Below are 16486 nucleotides of genomic sequence, written 5' to 3' on the forward strand. Positions count from 1 at the left end.
ATAAAAAGTACACCCACAAAACAATAATAATAATAATAATAATAATTAAAAAAATGAAGTATGAAGCATAGTCCTGGGTCCTTCACTAAAAAACCACAAACCTTCCCAGCTGGAGGTTGTCGAGACAGTAATGTCATACAATGTCACCTAATTAATGAATTCTCAAAAGAAACCCAGAGCAAAACATTGCTTACGCAGCATTACTATCAAACCAGACTGATATGCTGTGCCGTGCTGTTGTGCAGCAAATTATATGGTGCAATAGCATTTTTTAAACATTTTACTCTTATTTTTGAAAGCTTTAAAATAATGCAACATAATATTTTGATATTACAGTATTAACAAATAGTGCTCGATTAAAGACATCTGCAAACCTTCATAGCAACACATGAAGTTAAAATTACCATCAGAGATAAATATGGAAGTACAATAATCTGCACCGTAACTGACAGCTAAGTAAGAACGCAGCTGAGGATTTAAATACAAATTCATTTCTCTTTAATTATTCCAGGAAATGTTAGAAAGATCTAAACGTTGCAGCTACTTTAAACTGTAAGGGTTGTTTGCAAGTACAATTGGTGGCCTGCTGGTCTAGCAACAGGGGTTTCAGAAATCTAATTCAAATCGTAGTGAGTCCAAGGCGACTAAATGGCTTAAATACAGCAATAGTTAGGTTAAAATATGTATTTTTAATGGGAATGGAAGGATCTCAGATGCTTCTTTCACTGGATACTTAAGAGGAGGTAAACCTCCACAGCTACCTCACAAGAGCACTGCCAGGAACCATATTTGCTTGCAAGACCATTTTGAAAAGCTATAGCTGAAACGTTCAAATATTTAAACTTGTACTTGCTAAAGAACCCAAGTTTCTGGATTGTGACAATTTCATTTACAAACCAGCTATTATGTGCACTTAAAATAGTTACATAAAAGTAGCTGACAAAAAAGTATGCCGAGGGCGGTAAGTAGCTGGCTCCGCGGTGCTGGCAAGTTTGATATGTACGTTGCCGGCTGTGACTATCACTCCAGAAATGGCCCTCCTAAGCTTCTCTAGTGGTTCGACATTATAACTTAACTGCATTTGGGGGGAGGGGGAAGCTGGCAGCTTTCACAGTTGGAGAATTTCACAGGGAAGGCTGTGGTCCAGGTCACAGAACACAGTTACACCAATGTTCAGGCAGCTGATTCACTTACCTTTATGAATACAAGTCAGATTTAACACAGAAAGCTACACCAAAACCCAACCCTTGGAACCTGGCTAACTCAGCCAGGGTTAAAAATGACGGCTTAGCGACAAAGCTTTTTAAAAAAAAAAAGTAATATAGGACATACGCTTTGAAAATTCCAGTTTTAGGAGCACTTTTCCACTTCAAAAATCCCAGCCAAATGAGAAAAAACCTTCCGTAAGACAACAATGTGCTGTTGAATCTGCGGTGCGTTACCACTATCAAGATAAAGTAATGGACAGACCCAGTTTTTAGCTCTATTTGTCAAAATATGCTAACTTCTGATTGCACACGTTATTTTGAAGAAATGACTGAAAATTTTCATCACCAATTGTACAACTTCTTTATACAAAACCAAAAAAGTTGCTAATATTGTATATACACGACTCAAGGCGACTATTCCTATGAAAAATTATCTCAGGCAGGTATTTTGCATTTACGAAACACGTTTTTCATGAACACAGTTAAGTTTTGTAAATGCAAGCGAATTCTTCCTTGTAGAGGATTCACGGCGGGTGCACAAAAGGATCTTAAAACTCGATCCTTTAAAGGTTTAAACCAGCGAGACGGACAGTATTAAGACCCAGGACATGGGTTATCGCAACAGGCTCACGTGAGCGCTGCAGGGGTTAAGTTTTTAATCTGGCGTCAGATGAGGAACCCAGAAAAAGGATATGCAGTTGCTCTTCAGCACCCGTAGGGGCTATTTTAGAGCAGCATCAGACATTTGGCATGTGCTAGGAGAAAGGAAGGAAACTACTGAGAAAAAACAGCGACTGTAGATAGAGGGAGACGATTACAAAAGCCTTGTGATTTGTCAGTCCCTTCCTTAGGGAGGGCTAAGCCTCCTTGGCACATGCCCCAGCCAGCGCCTGAAAAGGGGATACGGGGAAGGCCATGCACTGATACTTGGGACCTTCACCACAGTGCCAAAAATACATGAAAAAGGAAAATGTTCAGGGTTTCGTGCTGTTTTTTTACTAGTGGAATAAAATCTGAATACCAGAATTCACTGAGAATCTATATACACCACATTTTAGTTAAACACACACCAATCTTAAAGTCAAGATTGACTATTTTTGCATTTGTAAAATGGCTAGAGCTGGGCTAAATTTCAGCCTTACAGGAGACTTTGGATAAGATCAGAGTTTTCTGTGTGTTCCACCTTGGATTCATGTTTTATCGCAAACGTGGAAGAAAACACCACAGTCACCACAGTGCCAAGAATATCCAGGGAACAACAACGCACAGTAGATATTCTTGTAATATTAAAACTCATATACTGGAAATAGATCTGAGAATCTAGCCACAGCCCTGAACCATAACACAAACTTCAACTGAAGAGTTTATTCATTTTATTCTCACTACAAGTTAAACCACCTACAATATCACTTATATATTGCCATTGTTACTCTGTAAAGGTGTGATATAAAATGCTGTAAGACCCGGTACCTTTTCCATTTATATAAACACAGTGAACTTCATTACTGTACATGTACTCTGCAACTACAGCTTAGCTGTAAATCCCCCACACACAATGGTATGGACATTAACCCCGCTATCCCCATTAAACTGTACATCAAGACAATACAAATTTACTGTCCCCACCCACCCCTTACAAAAAAATAATACTCTAAAAGCAACCTACTGCAACTTTTAATTAAGACGATTACATATATTTTAGACCAATTGCTTTAAAGCAAGAAGGCAGTATAAACCTTCTAGGAAAATTTTTATAAAAGAGGTTAAGAAATATAAGACAATTTATACATTTAAAAACTTACAATAAATAAGAGATGCAGGCATTTTTGAATACTAGATACTATAATCCAATACAAGAACATTTTGATGTTCTGAAGCCATAGGTTGAAACTTATTGTTCCTCACGTTTCTTCTCATCTCCATGCTTTTAATATTCATTAACCATGACTGGGTACTATGGCTCATTACTCTTCACAAATACTGTGGCTGGGGAAAAATGGTTAATTTTGCTACTAAAAATGTTATAATACACTTTCTGATCATCATTCTAAAGCGTCCCCCATAGTCAATGACTCAAAGACAGGAGGGCGGTAGGTGCCCCTCTCACAAGTCAAAACAATATTTGCTGGAAGTAACAAGATTCATAGCCCATCACAACCAACTTCCACTGAGAAGAATTATAACTTAGTCCTGCAGTGAAATATCCCTTTTCCTCATTTTTGTCTTGCAAAATTCAGATGAAGATCACAGCATATTCATGATAAAGTTATACAACTGATTCAGCACCACAAAATGAATTGGGAGACAAGACCGTCTGTCCTGGGTTGCAGGATCACAGGTTAGCCAGGAGAGTGCATTGTACTGTTCCAGAACAAACCTGAAAGGCAAACAAGCTTCTGTCAGCCCAACAGATTTTCTCACCAGTACTTTACAGGCCTCATTTACTATAATCCAGTTTCTCTGGCATTAAAAACATAAAATAGCTTTGGCAACATTCTGAAATAACGTGCTTTCAGAATTATTACAAGAGGTTCAAAGTTCAACTTTTTTCAGTGGAAAACTGTCATTTTAATTGTCTATGCTTAATTAATGCCAAGACATTCACATATTTAAAAAAAAAAAAAAAAAAGAATCTGATGTTTTCTCAACAGGTGTCCTAGGTTTCCATGAGTCTAGACTCTTGTACTGCAGCATTTCAGTATTTCCACAACACTGTCATGCAAGATTCTGGCTTAACTGTAATTATCTTCCACTCATTTATGCACCATCTTCTGTGTTCTACACGTATATGTATGTATATATGTTTATATATTATTTTTATATATATATATAAAAATATATAAACTCTAGTTCGAGGAATTCATTGTCTTTCAAATATTTTCAGTTGTAATCAACACTAATTAGTTAAAGAAGGGCTTAGAGATGTTTGTTTTTAACTGCAGTGGTCTGTGATAACGCCACCTTTAATCACGCAAAGCACAGCAATTTATATTGTCTCTGTGATGTAGCAAGGATATCAGCAGGGCAAAGAAAAAAACTAACAGCAAGAAAAATAAACAAATACGTGGCTTCACTGCAGCAGCATTAAAAAAAACCCGCAAAGCGCAGTATTTTTTGCAAGTGATCAATCATAAATACCTGAGCACATCAGAAGTTTGATTAGAATCAAGTGGATGGGAGTGTTTACTGTGGAGTAGCTCGTCTGATTGCACTGAAGGCACGTGGAGGTGCAAAGAGGCCTAAGAAAGGAAGAAAGATGCTACCAGTTACTGCCCGATTCAACTACAGCATATTTTCTTCTCTCTGTACTGTTGACCCACACCTTGCAGTCACCTTCTATTCTCTGACACACAAGCCGAAACAAATCTTATCCTTAGGCCACCAACAAGTTCAGGAATTATCAGAATCTACAGAAAATGCACGCTCTCTCCTAAAAGCACAGTGCTAGTACTGTAATATATTTTAGAAATTTATTTTCACCCCTTTGCTACATTAAGTGATCATTCAAAAAGCAACCCAAGTGGCCCAACATGTCTAGTAATACAGAGACTTGGAAATTCAGTTGCTTTCCATAAGACTCGTCTATTTATATTCCATATATAGAGCTGCTTAGGGTAAATAATAAATCCTCTATTCAAAAAAATGTCTTGTATCAAAGCACAGCTGAGCTTAGGCCAAGAGGAACCACTAATCCAGACACAAATAAGGCTGCAGAAGATATATCTGTATCATTAGAAAATAAAATGTAGTATTAGAGATGCTAATTTAAGTCAAAAGTGAGTAACATTAATACAGAAAGTTTCTCTGAATGCTAACGTATAGCCTTAAATGTGCCAAGCCTGTCTTGATTGTGCCACAAAAAGCCCAGTGGATCAGACAATATCCTGACAGATGACAACGGCTATCGCTTGGCAACAGCCAACATGGAAAACCTAGTTTTTATGCTTTGTGCAATACATAAGAGATTTATTTTTTATTTTTTTTACCCAGTGTAAATGAGATATTACATTACACTTGTGTACTTCCCTCTCTACCACCGGTCCCTCACGGGAGTCAAGCATTAACCAGAGATCTGTCTAGAAACTCATCCTGTTCTTACCAAACCCTGTAGCAAAGCCATAAACAGAAAGGAGTCCAGACTACCACGAAGAAACCATCAGAAGAGCAGAACCCTTCAGAACATTTACTACTTCCATCCATCACTTTTCTTCCCTTAAACATGAACATGAAAATCCAAAGCTCAAAAATTTAAAACCCAGCCTGTCTTGAAGCAAAAGCAGATACATTCCAAGAAACACGCACTGACTTGGTTTTAAACTTAACAGTTCTCATCGCTCAGATCCCAGCCCGCTGCACAACTCCCTGCACCCAGGAGGACGGCTGTACCGCTGCTGACATTACCGTACCTTAAGAAACAAGGGACACTGATTTTGTGCTTGAGGACACGCTGACCAAAACCAGTCAGGCAATGGACCTGCTTTGGCAGTTGACACAAAATAACCGAGGGCCAGTGGCTGCTGCAGTATATTTGTTACTTCATCATGAGACTCTGTTGAAAGCAATCGATCTGTACCTTGACCCTGTGAAACAACAGGCAATGGTTTAACATCAGGAGAGCACAAACATAATAGAAATTATCTGTAGCTCTCAAAGCACAAAGCATTTTGAAATATTCAAGCATTACATGGATCTTGCAAAGACAATCCAATATCCAACGGACTCAAAACATTTCATAGGAACCTTTTGTTCCAAAAAAGGAAATTAGCAGATGGAGAAAAAACACACACAGAACTCCCGTGTTTACTCTGATAGTTACCTTGCCCATATCACCTCCATGGGGGTAGTGGGACCCTGGAGAATGTACAGGAGATCCAGTGGGAGATGCAGGAAGAATATTTATAATATCAGGATCAAGATCATCTCCAGTGTCTAACAAGTCAAAGATTCCCATTCCATCTGCTCCATCTTGAAAAAGAACAAGACCAGTGAATTTCTACAGTCTCCCTACGTACAGGATATGACAACACATTCTCAAATCAAATGGTTTTCCGTATAAATCGTGTGGTTCATTAGAATAAACAGTCTTATTCTTATGATAGGGGGAGTGATGACAGGGTTTTTTGGTTGCTTTGTTTCTAAAACAAGAATAAATCCAACCTACTAACCATTGTTTGTGTTAAAGGCCAGATCCAAGTTTTCAGTGGTGTAAGTTGACGACGCTACTTGCACAGATGCAGATGTGGGAAACACGAGTATATGAGTGCATGATGTGTCCTGGGGGGTATTCAGCTGAGACGTCTGCATATTTAAAGTGGTGCTGCGTCCAAACACAGAGCCGGTCGATACAGAATCTTTGGAAAAGAAATCAAGTATTTCTTTAGTTTTACTAAACCCAAACTACTGGTTCCCTTGCCAAAAAGAGAAAGAGTTTCTCAAATACCTGGCATGATAATGAAGGACCCCTGCGGTTCCATCGCCACCAAACACGCACTGAGAATGCTGGGAGAGTCTGCAGCAGAGATACCACACATTCTGCACATGTCTTTTAGTCTCTTACTGAGGGACTGAAGATTTCGGCGGCTCAGCAAACAACTCCAGTCTGAGGATACAAAGGACACAGGTTTGTCTAGAACAGTGCTTGCCGCAGTTTTTTGCGTGGAAGTGCGTGATGCAAACTTCATGTGTGGTTTCAAACGCACAAAGGAACTCTAAAATTATTCAGGTTTTCTTCCAGAAACAGGGACAGACACTTTATATTATTGAAATATTTATATTTATATTATTGAAAAATGAAAGCTTCAAATCAAGTTTTAGACTCTAAAAATGCTAACGTTACCTTTTAATTCCCCGTGTCCTATTCTTCCTAAACGGCCTATTACAACTCTCCATGGCAAAGAGCTCATCTGCACAAGTCCCAGGCACCACTCCCAGAGTTTCTGAAGACCAAGTCTGCGGGCAGAGCCCTTTTTCCTGCGAGCTCTAGAATTAAGAAAGAAGGGAAAACAAAACTGGAACTCATCTGCATTAAGTTTTTAATGCCACATTTGGAACTTCTTATTTGTATTGATCTGAACATTCACAGGACCCAAGAATGTTAGTATTGCAGTACCTCAATTGCGATTTTGATCTGTTTGTGGGGGTTTTGGTGTCGTTTTTGGGGGTTTTTTTGTTTTTGTTTTTTTTGTTGTTTTTTTTTCTCTCTCAAACTAATCACATACTAACACTGACATCAAAAGTCACCGTGTGTGTGGGGAGTATGAACACAGATACAAAAACACTCAAGAGTCACATGAAACCAAATAACGTTGTTCTAGAAATTTAACTCAAACCAATATCCATATAATACAGAAAATATCCATTTGCTTTAGCTAGTGAGTCTACAAGAGTCAGAGTTATTCTTACAGCATCATAAACAAACTAATTCTTCAGGGGAATGAAGAAGATATACATGCTAAAAATTAATTTAACAGTTTCTTTCTTACCTGTTTGGTACATCAATATTAATGATGCAAGTTTCTAACTGTTCTCCATAGAGGTCTGTACAGGATGCAAGAAGCCATCTTTGATCATGAGACAAACAGTAGCCTACAAAAAGCACGTTGTACTTTTGGCCAGCCTCTCCAAAAGTTTCTCCTAGTTCTGTTTGCTTGTCCTTCACAGGAGCCAGTATAAAAGGAGGGGTGTACAGCCGAATACACTCAGGTCTCTACAAAGATGACAGAACAGACAATGAAGTTTCGGGAAGCAATTATTCCTAAGAACTCAAGGTAGTTAACGTGAGAGGAGCCAGTGATTTCAAGAACAGGGACGTTTCTCTGTTCTGCATATTTACAGAATCATGTTAACAACACTCACATCAGGGCTCTTCAGAGCAGTTTCCATGGCTAAACCTGGCCCAAAGCCAGTTAATGTTTTCACGTTGGTGGAAGTTGGAAGAGGTCTCCGACACTGAGTAAAAGCTGAAAATGCCAAAGACTTTAAATGCTGAGTGTAAATCTGCCGGTCTTCATGTTTCACAGGTTGTAGAAGGTACTGACATGGGACAATCTAGAACAGATTACAGAGGAGGAAGGAAAAAAAAATATTACTGTTTCATCATTAGATTAAATGGCTTTTGAGACAGCATTTGGGTACGCTGCTCTTAGAATCTGACTTTGCAGTAAATTTTTCTGGTTCTTGGACACCTCCTGCCACTTCTTCCAAAGCTACGTGGGACTTCAAGCAGTTACTCTCATTGAAATTTTCTTCAGAGAAAGAAGAATTTGTTTAGAAGAGAATCTTAATGATTCCTCCAAAAAAATGCCCTCTGTTAACTACTCCTGCAGCTGCTGACAGCATTACAGTTGGACGTCTATCAGGAAGGAGCACTGTCTAACGCTCAGCAGGGTCAGGCTGGCAGCACAGCTTCTAGTGATGGACAAGCAGCGCTTCTATACTTCATTCTTTATTGGAGCTGGCCACTACATTTCCTCTGAGATAAGTCTGATGAGTTTGGAATCTCCTACAGAATTTGGCTTTGGTTAGTAACTCCCAAGCTGCTCTAAAAACTATAACCTTAATGATTTGACAGCTGTAGAACTCTAAGTAACATTTACAAAGCAAATTAAACTTTCACCCTGAGGGTGTTATCACTTCCAGAACACAGCCAAAGCCCTGGGTTTTGGCATGTTTCTATAAATGTTGGCTCACCTGCACAGAAATTATATTCTTGATGTTAGGAGGAAGAACCTGAACCATCTCTAAAAAGCAACGTAGAAGTCCAAGTGTCCACAAGCTAGATGAGCTACTGTTCTCATCCTTTTTTTCATATGTAAAAGGATCAATTATGTAAACTACAATTGCAGGTGGATAGGCGATAGCATGTGAATCTCCGTCTGTAGGGACTCCAACTTTATCACGATCCATAGTGCTGGAAATGAAATTTTAAAGTGAGTTACAAAAAACCTGAGTTTTATAATGACTTATTTTTACTTTAAAACTAATATCAAATTGTCAAATCCTAATCTGAAAGACTTTTACATCAACTGTGGTGTAAGAAACAGTCTTTTTATATCATTTTTCTGTATGAGCTTATCAGCAACTCTGTATCGCTTGTCTCTTCTTTAGCCTTCTTTACTACAGAAGCTCAACAGCATGGTTCTATTGCTTCAGCTGGGGAACAGGAATATCTACAAGGTCAGTCTCTCAGTAAGAGCTTCTTTACTACTATAACTTTGATAACAGAAAACAGAACTTTAAGATGGCGCCAGTTATCTATCTCTCCCCTCCACCCCTTTAAAATATAGAAGTGAGTATTTCGGTGAGTTTTCTCTATTTAGAGAGAGAAAAGAAAAAAACTGAAAGTTTATTTTTGTATCACAGCAGATACTGAGATGCAATTAGAACTGCAGCTAAGACTGGAACGAAAAAGTTCAGCTCCACCATGAATGAACTCTCATTCTCCCTAAAAAGCAGCCTGGTGACTAGAAAAGAAATACAGGATTTTTACTGAGGGGATGAGCGCGGCATTAATAAGTTCACATTAGCTGAGCTGAGGTGGGTCTTTTTAGCTGAAGAAGGTTTGACTCCGCAGTTCATTACCTCTCAGAAACCTCTGGATGGGGCTGTGCAGGTGCTGAAGTAGTATCTCCAGACATCCCAGCTGTTTGCAGTGTTGGCTGTTGCTGCTGCCCTCCTGTTTGCCCGTTCTGGACTGTCGCAGCCTGAGCGGGCAGGGAGGCAGGAGTGGTACTGTTCATGCTGCTAAAAGGCGGAAACGAAGAAGGCTTGCTTGTTGGTATCCCACTGCCTATGCTGGCAGAAGAGGATGATGGGGCAGTGGTAGTCAACGTCGAATTGGCTGTAGTAGCTGCAGAAGACATGGCACTGTTGGATGTCACTGTGATAGTACTACTGGTGGGAGCTGCAGGAGCAGACGATGGAGTGTTAGGATTTCCAGCATTAGCTGTCACTGGGGGAAGGGCAGAGGCCGGCTGGCTGGAGGGAGGGATCAGATTTGTTTGGGAAAGTAAAGAATTGTCCAAAGGCTGAGAAGCAAGATAAGGACCTAAAACCAGAAAAAAAAAAAAAAGCATAAATTTTATATTGCAGCTCTGTCTAAGCATACTTCATCTATGCAAGTCGACAACTTTAAGAAAGCAAACCCTTAGCATACAGGTATTTTAATTTGAGAGGTAAAGTGTATCAAAGTTTCAAATTCTACTAATTTCATAAGACTTTCAAAAATATCCAGAAACCTTTTTTTAAAACAAATTTTTTTTTTCAGTCATGTCTAATTGCTAGACATCACTGCTTCAGCATCTAAGTCACCAATACAAAAAGACAACCAAAGTCCCTGTCAGGCAGCAACACTGCCATTCCCTACAGATATCATCTAGCATCCCTCTGCTAGATGATATGAAGCCATTTTAGCACATATCTAAATATACAGAGGGTCTGGGTATTTTTTTCCCCCCCAAGCTTAAAACCAGAAAACCGCAATGAACAGTAAGTCTGAATGAATAAACACATTGATTTGTTTTCCTCTACCGGAATAAAGTGGTAATCCTATGAAATAAGAAACACTAAAAAAAAATTCATACCCAGCTCATATCTGCAAACTTGGGCATATAGTTTGAGTTTGGAAAACGCTTCACTGTTGGCATTAGCTGTCTGTGAGAACCATTCCGTGACCAACTTCTCAGAAAGTTTCTTTGAAGCCGTTGGTCCAACTCTCATGATCCCATCAGGCAGTAACTTACAGATAGGTCTGTGCTGACCAAGCCTGCATGACTGCAAAGAAGGTAAAATAGAAGATGTGAGATAAGGAATTTGTAAACCTTTAAAACTGTTAAATATCACATATATATATATAAAAAAATAAAGACAGAGAACTCATAGTTTAGTTACGATATTCCAAAGTAACATTTCAAGTCTATAATACTATACCAGTATGGAACATTTTATAGTAATTTTATGGTTTATTTTCAGGTTCTCCTAAATGCAAAAAAAACAACATCTACTCAAATCTTAATCCCAATCCAAGTAACACATGCATTTAATTAATTAATTACATGTAGCTAAAACAAAGTGGTAATACAGAGTTTTACCACTGTGTGGCGTTCATCAGATAAAGACTCCAAACCGCTATTACTAAAAGGAACGGTGAGCAACATGAGCAACCCTTAATCTTCCAGGTGTCCATTCCTAAAATCCTTTCTAGCAGCTTTCTGAGACAGCATTCTGTGCAAGCGTTTGCATCATCTGAGACACACCTGATACGTAGTTACGTGTATGTATCAGAACAGTCTTTTGGAAACCCATTTCACTGCTAACGGCCATAAACAACGTACCTCGTATATGGCGGTCAGATCCCTAAAGAAGCTTTTTGCTCCATTCAGCAGAGCCTCATTCTCAGGGCACACCACAACGTAAGCAACATCTCTTTGAGATCCATAAGGTTCCAACATCAGCCTCTCCCAATACGGCAATGCAAATGGAGAAAGCACCAGAAAATCGTAATCGTACCCCAACAAAAACGTTGGGATTGGCAGCGGTTCCGGGGACTCATCAGTTCCTGGAAAAGCAAGACACATTTTCCAATATATTGAGCAGCAAGCTTAAAATTAACACCCTGCTTCTAGGAAACACGAACAGAGAAAACACTAGCGTTCCCAGCTAACAGGAAATAGCACTGATTATAAATGGAATCGTTCTCGTTTTAACAGATACAAATGAAAAACCTGCATGTACGATCCAACCCTCTGCAAAAAAGCATCAGCTAATTATTTTTATTTGAAATCTGTCAGGGTCTCAAGAAGTTCCCCAGTTGTTTAATATTTCTATTAGTATAGAGACAATCAGGAACAGATCTTTACTGTCCAGGACGCATTACCCACAGAGTGATCAAAAGGAGGGGAAAAAATGTAAATATTCTAAGCAGATATTTAAAGGACCACAGAATGAAAAAAAAAAAAAATCAAACCCCAAAAATAAAACTAAAACCACCACCATCTTTCAAACATGCATTTTTATGTACCCTAAACATGTAACTACCATGTTCTAGATATAGCTAACAAAAGATCTGCTGGTGAAAGGTCACTCTTCTGCATTGTGGTAAATCAATCCAACGTGCTAATGAAGTCAGTTTAAATATCTCGAGTGCACAAAATCTACCTTGCATCTGTAAACGTGCATCACATGTTGGCCACTCCAAATATTTATCACAGACAACACACTGGATAACCTCAGATCTTCAACACAGTTCTGAAACTACTGAGCAATAAAGCACACTTTTTCAAGCATTTCAAAGCTAGCATTTTTAACTACTCTATTTTTACTGTAATTGAAGTGTAGTAATTCTTTTGATTTAAAAAAAGAACAATTACTGTTTTTAACATTAAATCCATCTTTGCAATTTCAGTCTCTCACTTGGAGAGGTGTCAGGTGTATAGAAACACTGCAACCGAAGCTGTTAAATACACATAGCTGGAATTGATTTAGTGTTTTAAGGAATACAAATATTTTCTGTTTTTCTAAAAAGAAGAATTCTCCCCTGTCTAATAGCTCTTGTGAGTTTAAAGAAAGGTCAAATGCTGTTTAGAATTCCAACAGGCCGAACAGCATCCAGACACCGAGGTTTGGTGGCCGGATCAAGTAGAGATTAACGGACAGGAGTCTACCCAGCAGCTTACCGTAAGAGCCTCTGCCAGCCATTTTGTGAAACTGTTGCCACGTGAGGGGGCCTTGCACACCCCAAGAGCGAACTGTTCGCTTTTTCTGAATTGCATCCTGAAGAACTGGCTGGAGCGAGAGAAGCATACGAAGGATGTCCTGGGAACACTGCATGCTCACATCCACAACTGCAACGACAAAAAAAATCGTCAAGGCCTACTGCAACAACAGGATACAATAAAGCCCTCCACGAACAACCCAGAATCCTAAACCACCTTGATTTTAAACAAAGTCACTCTCTTCTGAAACATGCAGGCCACCCAAAGGCCATGATATAAAATTAAACACACATATTTAGAGCTCTCCCTCTTCCCCTCTCAGCCACTTAGAGAAAACACAGATGGATTTTTCTGGTATTTTTAGAGTGTTTTCCCTTGAAAGCCTTACCATCTTATGATTTAAGCTGAGAGAAAAAACCCTACAATTAAAAAAAAAATACAAACAAGTTGTACAATCCTTAAACTACAGTATTTTCCCTCCAAATAAAGGAGGGTTAGGCAGACTGCCACCCAGTGCTCACTTCATAGAAGTTGAGGGAAGCCTCAAACACTCACAGCCCATTTCATCATCTTGCCACCACTATGCTGTTTAATGCACAGTGTTTAAGAATAAAAAGCTGACACAAAATTTGGTATGGCTATAATTTCATAGCCTTCCATTTTAAAGTATCTTTACATCCTTTTATCCTAAATACCAAGGTCACAGTAACAGTGAGTCTTCTCCTGGGTGCCTGAAAACATTGATTTATCTATAGCCTGGGCTTTTAACCTTAATCCCCCACTGATACACAGAAACCTAGCTGTGTTTTACTGTTAGTCCCCCTCATCCTCATTAACAACTACGAACTGCAGCTAACGGCTATCAACGTTTCATATTTCCCTGTTCACCCTGCTAAAGTTGCTACTTGAAAAGACTATTATTGAGAGAAGTACGCAAGTACACACAGAAAAGGGTATTCCATGAGACGGTGTATCGTTAGTCAGCCCTAGAACGAAAAATCCAAGGATGTGTCCCAGATCCAACATATGGTGAAGGCCACAATAATGCTTTATTTGCCACATGCCATTAAACTACTGCCCCTCTTGAAGAAGTGGGGAAGCCAACTGAATCATAAATCTTGCTTAATTCTACCACAGTAGCCTTGACACAGTCACCATTTGAACCACCTACACTTCCTATGTACACTCATTCCACAGAGCATCTGCAGATGCAGTCACCAAAAGCTGCTTTAAAGAATCAGCCTAATAAAGTGCTGTGGAGTTAATGTGGTCTTACATTACACTTCAAATTTCTGTTAGGAATTTACAACTGATGGTAGCCAAGGCCTACACTCCACTTGGTGAATGGTACCAGCGCAGAAGGTAAAAGGAATGGTTACTCTGAACACCATTAAAACACAAGTTTATACAGGCATGCAGGCGGAGAAAGCAGCCTCAAGCACCTGATATTCACAAAGAAAAAACACAAAAAACAAACCCTTAAAAAAAATTCATAGGTGGACAAGTAGAAAACAAGCTGTCTTCAATATTTACCATTTCTTTTTGACCAGTGGTGCAAGCAAGTAGTTTTCACAAGTGCTTCATCAACTTTCCCGCCTGACATATTGTCCATGAACTGCCGTCCATGTTCCAAGGCTAAGTAGCAGTCATTGCAACAATCCCTTTCTTCTACACGTACCAGGTTGCTAACAGCACCAACTTTGGGAATGGAATCTTGATCTGCTGCTCCAAACGGTGAGAACAAGTTGGTGCATTGATCCTGCAGCAACAGTATTAACTCATCAGGCAGTTTCTCAGGTTCTTTCAGTCCTCCGCTGCCATGTTCAATAGAAGTAGCTCTAAGAGCTTCAAAGCGTTTTTCTGCTTCTTTGCCGCACTCCGTATTACGTCCTAGAATATCCAATTCATCTTCAAGAAAAAGTCCAGAACTGTTGCCAAATTTTCTATTCATAACAGCACTGAAACCACAGGTACACCTATACTGGGCCTCTTGTGTTGGATCAGGAATGTAAACTCCAACATCAGCACCTTTGATGTTCATATTGCAAACACATATGCAGCAGCTGTCAAAGTTACAGTCTTTGAAGAGATTCATTACAGACTCTGAGAGGATGAGATTCACATAAAGACTGTGTGCCTCTGGAATGGAAGGCACAGTTGCAGGTTCAACAGAATTAAGCGGTCTACACGTCGATGGTGTGGAAGCTGGTGAGTATAAATCAGAGTTCTCGTATTTGACTGAACCCTGTGCACTTGCAGGTCCACCAGCTCCACGAGGTGTTCGAGGAGTCCTTGGTGTTCTAGGAGTTGGGAAACGAGGGGTGGAAGGAGAAGGGAGAATTCCAGCTCCACTGTTACTGGGAGGTGCGCTACTTGGTGGCATCCCAAACGGAGTATGAGTTTGTGGCGTGTATGCAGGGCCGTACTCTTGATCCATAGTGCTTCCATCGCTAATAGCAGCCACAAGAAGAAGGAAATACTTTAAGTACACAACATACTGGCTTTGAAGTTTAAGTCTCGAATTTCTAAAGAAGGACCTTCCTTATTAATATTAGCTTTTTTAAACTAGTCTTTCATAATCCGCAGCAAGATTTTCACTCCCTAAGGAACTTCAAGAGCATTTGTTCTAAATGACTTTGCAGGACTCCCACTGACACGCTGTTAAAGAATTTTTCCCCACCTCCTTTCGTCTTTTCCTTTGCACAAAGCTTCCAGGAAACAAGTGATCAGAATAAATTACTAATTCTGTGGTTGTATGGAGTCTAAAGGACACCTTTTTTGTTCATGTTTTATTTACACCTTCTGTTCAAGCACACTAAGAAAATATACTGGGTCTATCAACAGCAGATACAGCTGGATCCATGAGGAAAGCATCACCTGGAAACATTTAACATTTTCTTTCCTAAGCAGTTGAGGATCTCCAGAGACCTATAAGGCTAATGAGACCTGGAAACATATTGCTTATGAATGACCCTAACAGAAGCAATGTCAGTATTTACTCCAAGATTTAATATTCATATAATTTTAATCAATAAATACATAGCCTCCTTGTTGCCTAATCCATTTATACCAGCTACTAATGCAGAAGAAAAAGAGGAATAAATACTTCTTTCAAGAAGAACTGCCAACAAGATCACCACTACCAACTGCAGATTACAGAAATGTCTACTGCCAACACTACTGTTACCAGGCAATGTCACACTGGGCACAGCTTCCAATCAAAGGAAATGTTTTCCTAGTCCCCATACAGCTGAGATTACTGCTATTTAAGAAAATAATCTAAGAAACAGAAGCACAAACTACTAAGCCCTTACAGTACCTATAACACCACTGCAAAAACAGAGTCCCAAGTTTACATTTATCTTGACTGTTACCATCTTCATTACTTATTAAAACTGGACTTGCACCATTAAGCTTCCCCAAGAAACCTTTAAATGAGACAACGAATAAAATGTATGCACAGTTAAGAAGCTATTTGAGAAGACAGTCTCTTACAGTAAGGTTTAATCATTAGGATTTTTTTAAAGGCTCTTGTCAGTTGTATAAACACAGTGTGTCTTTACAAGT

General features: G+C 39.3%; 1 protein-coding gene across 1 annotated transcript in view; it reads right to left on the reverse strand.

The window, feature by feature from the left end:
- Positions 1 to 2564: 2564 nt before the first annotated feature.
- MED13 (mediator complex subunit 13) overlaps positions 2565 to 16486 on the reverse strand; it is a 55457-nt gene continuing 41535 nt past the window's right edge. The window contains exons 16-30 of the mRNA XM_009946086.2: positions 14453 to 15369; positions 12881 to 13048; positions 11540 to 11763; positions 10790 to 10979; positions 9789 to 10254; positions 8898 to 9117; positions 8064 to 8255; positions 7691 to 7914; positions 7045 to 7187; positions 6649 to 6807; positions 6374 to 6559; positions 6025 to 6173; positions 5615 to 5788; positions 4347 to 4447; positions 2565 to 3585 (exon numbers count right to left, since the gene is read on the reverse strand). Of these exons, the coding sequence (XP_009944388.1) occupies positions 3453 to 3585; positions 4347 to 4447; positions 5615 to 5788; positions 6025 to 6173; positions 6374 to 6559; positions 6649 to 6807; positions 7045 to 7187; positions 7691 to 7914; positions 8064 to 8255; positions 8898 to 9117; positions 9789 to 10254; positions 10790 to 10979; positions 11540 to 11763; positions 12881 to 13048; positions 14453 to 15369 (3646 nt within the window). The 3' untranslated portion in view covers positions 2565 to 3452. The remainder of the gene's footprint in view (positions 3586 to 4346; positions 4448 to 5614; positions 5789 to 6024; positions 6174 to 6373; positions 6560 to 6648; positions 6808 to 7044; positions 7188 to 7690; positions 7915 to 8063; positions 8256 to 8897; positions 9118 to 9788; positions 10255 to 10789; positions 10980 to 11539; positions 11764 to 12880; positions 13049 to 14452; positions 15370 to 16486) is intronic.

This window comes from Leptosomus discolor, chromosome 18 (genome assembly GCF_034619465.1).
Source record: "Leptosomus discolor isolate bLepDis1 chromosome 18, bLepDis1.hap2, whole genome shotgun sequence".
Lineage (NCBI taxonomy): Eukaryota > Metazoa > Chordata > Aves > Leptosomiformes > Leptosomidae > Leptosomus > Leptosomus discolor.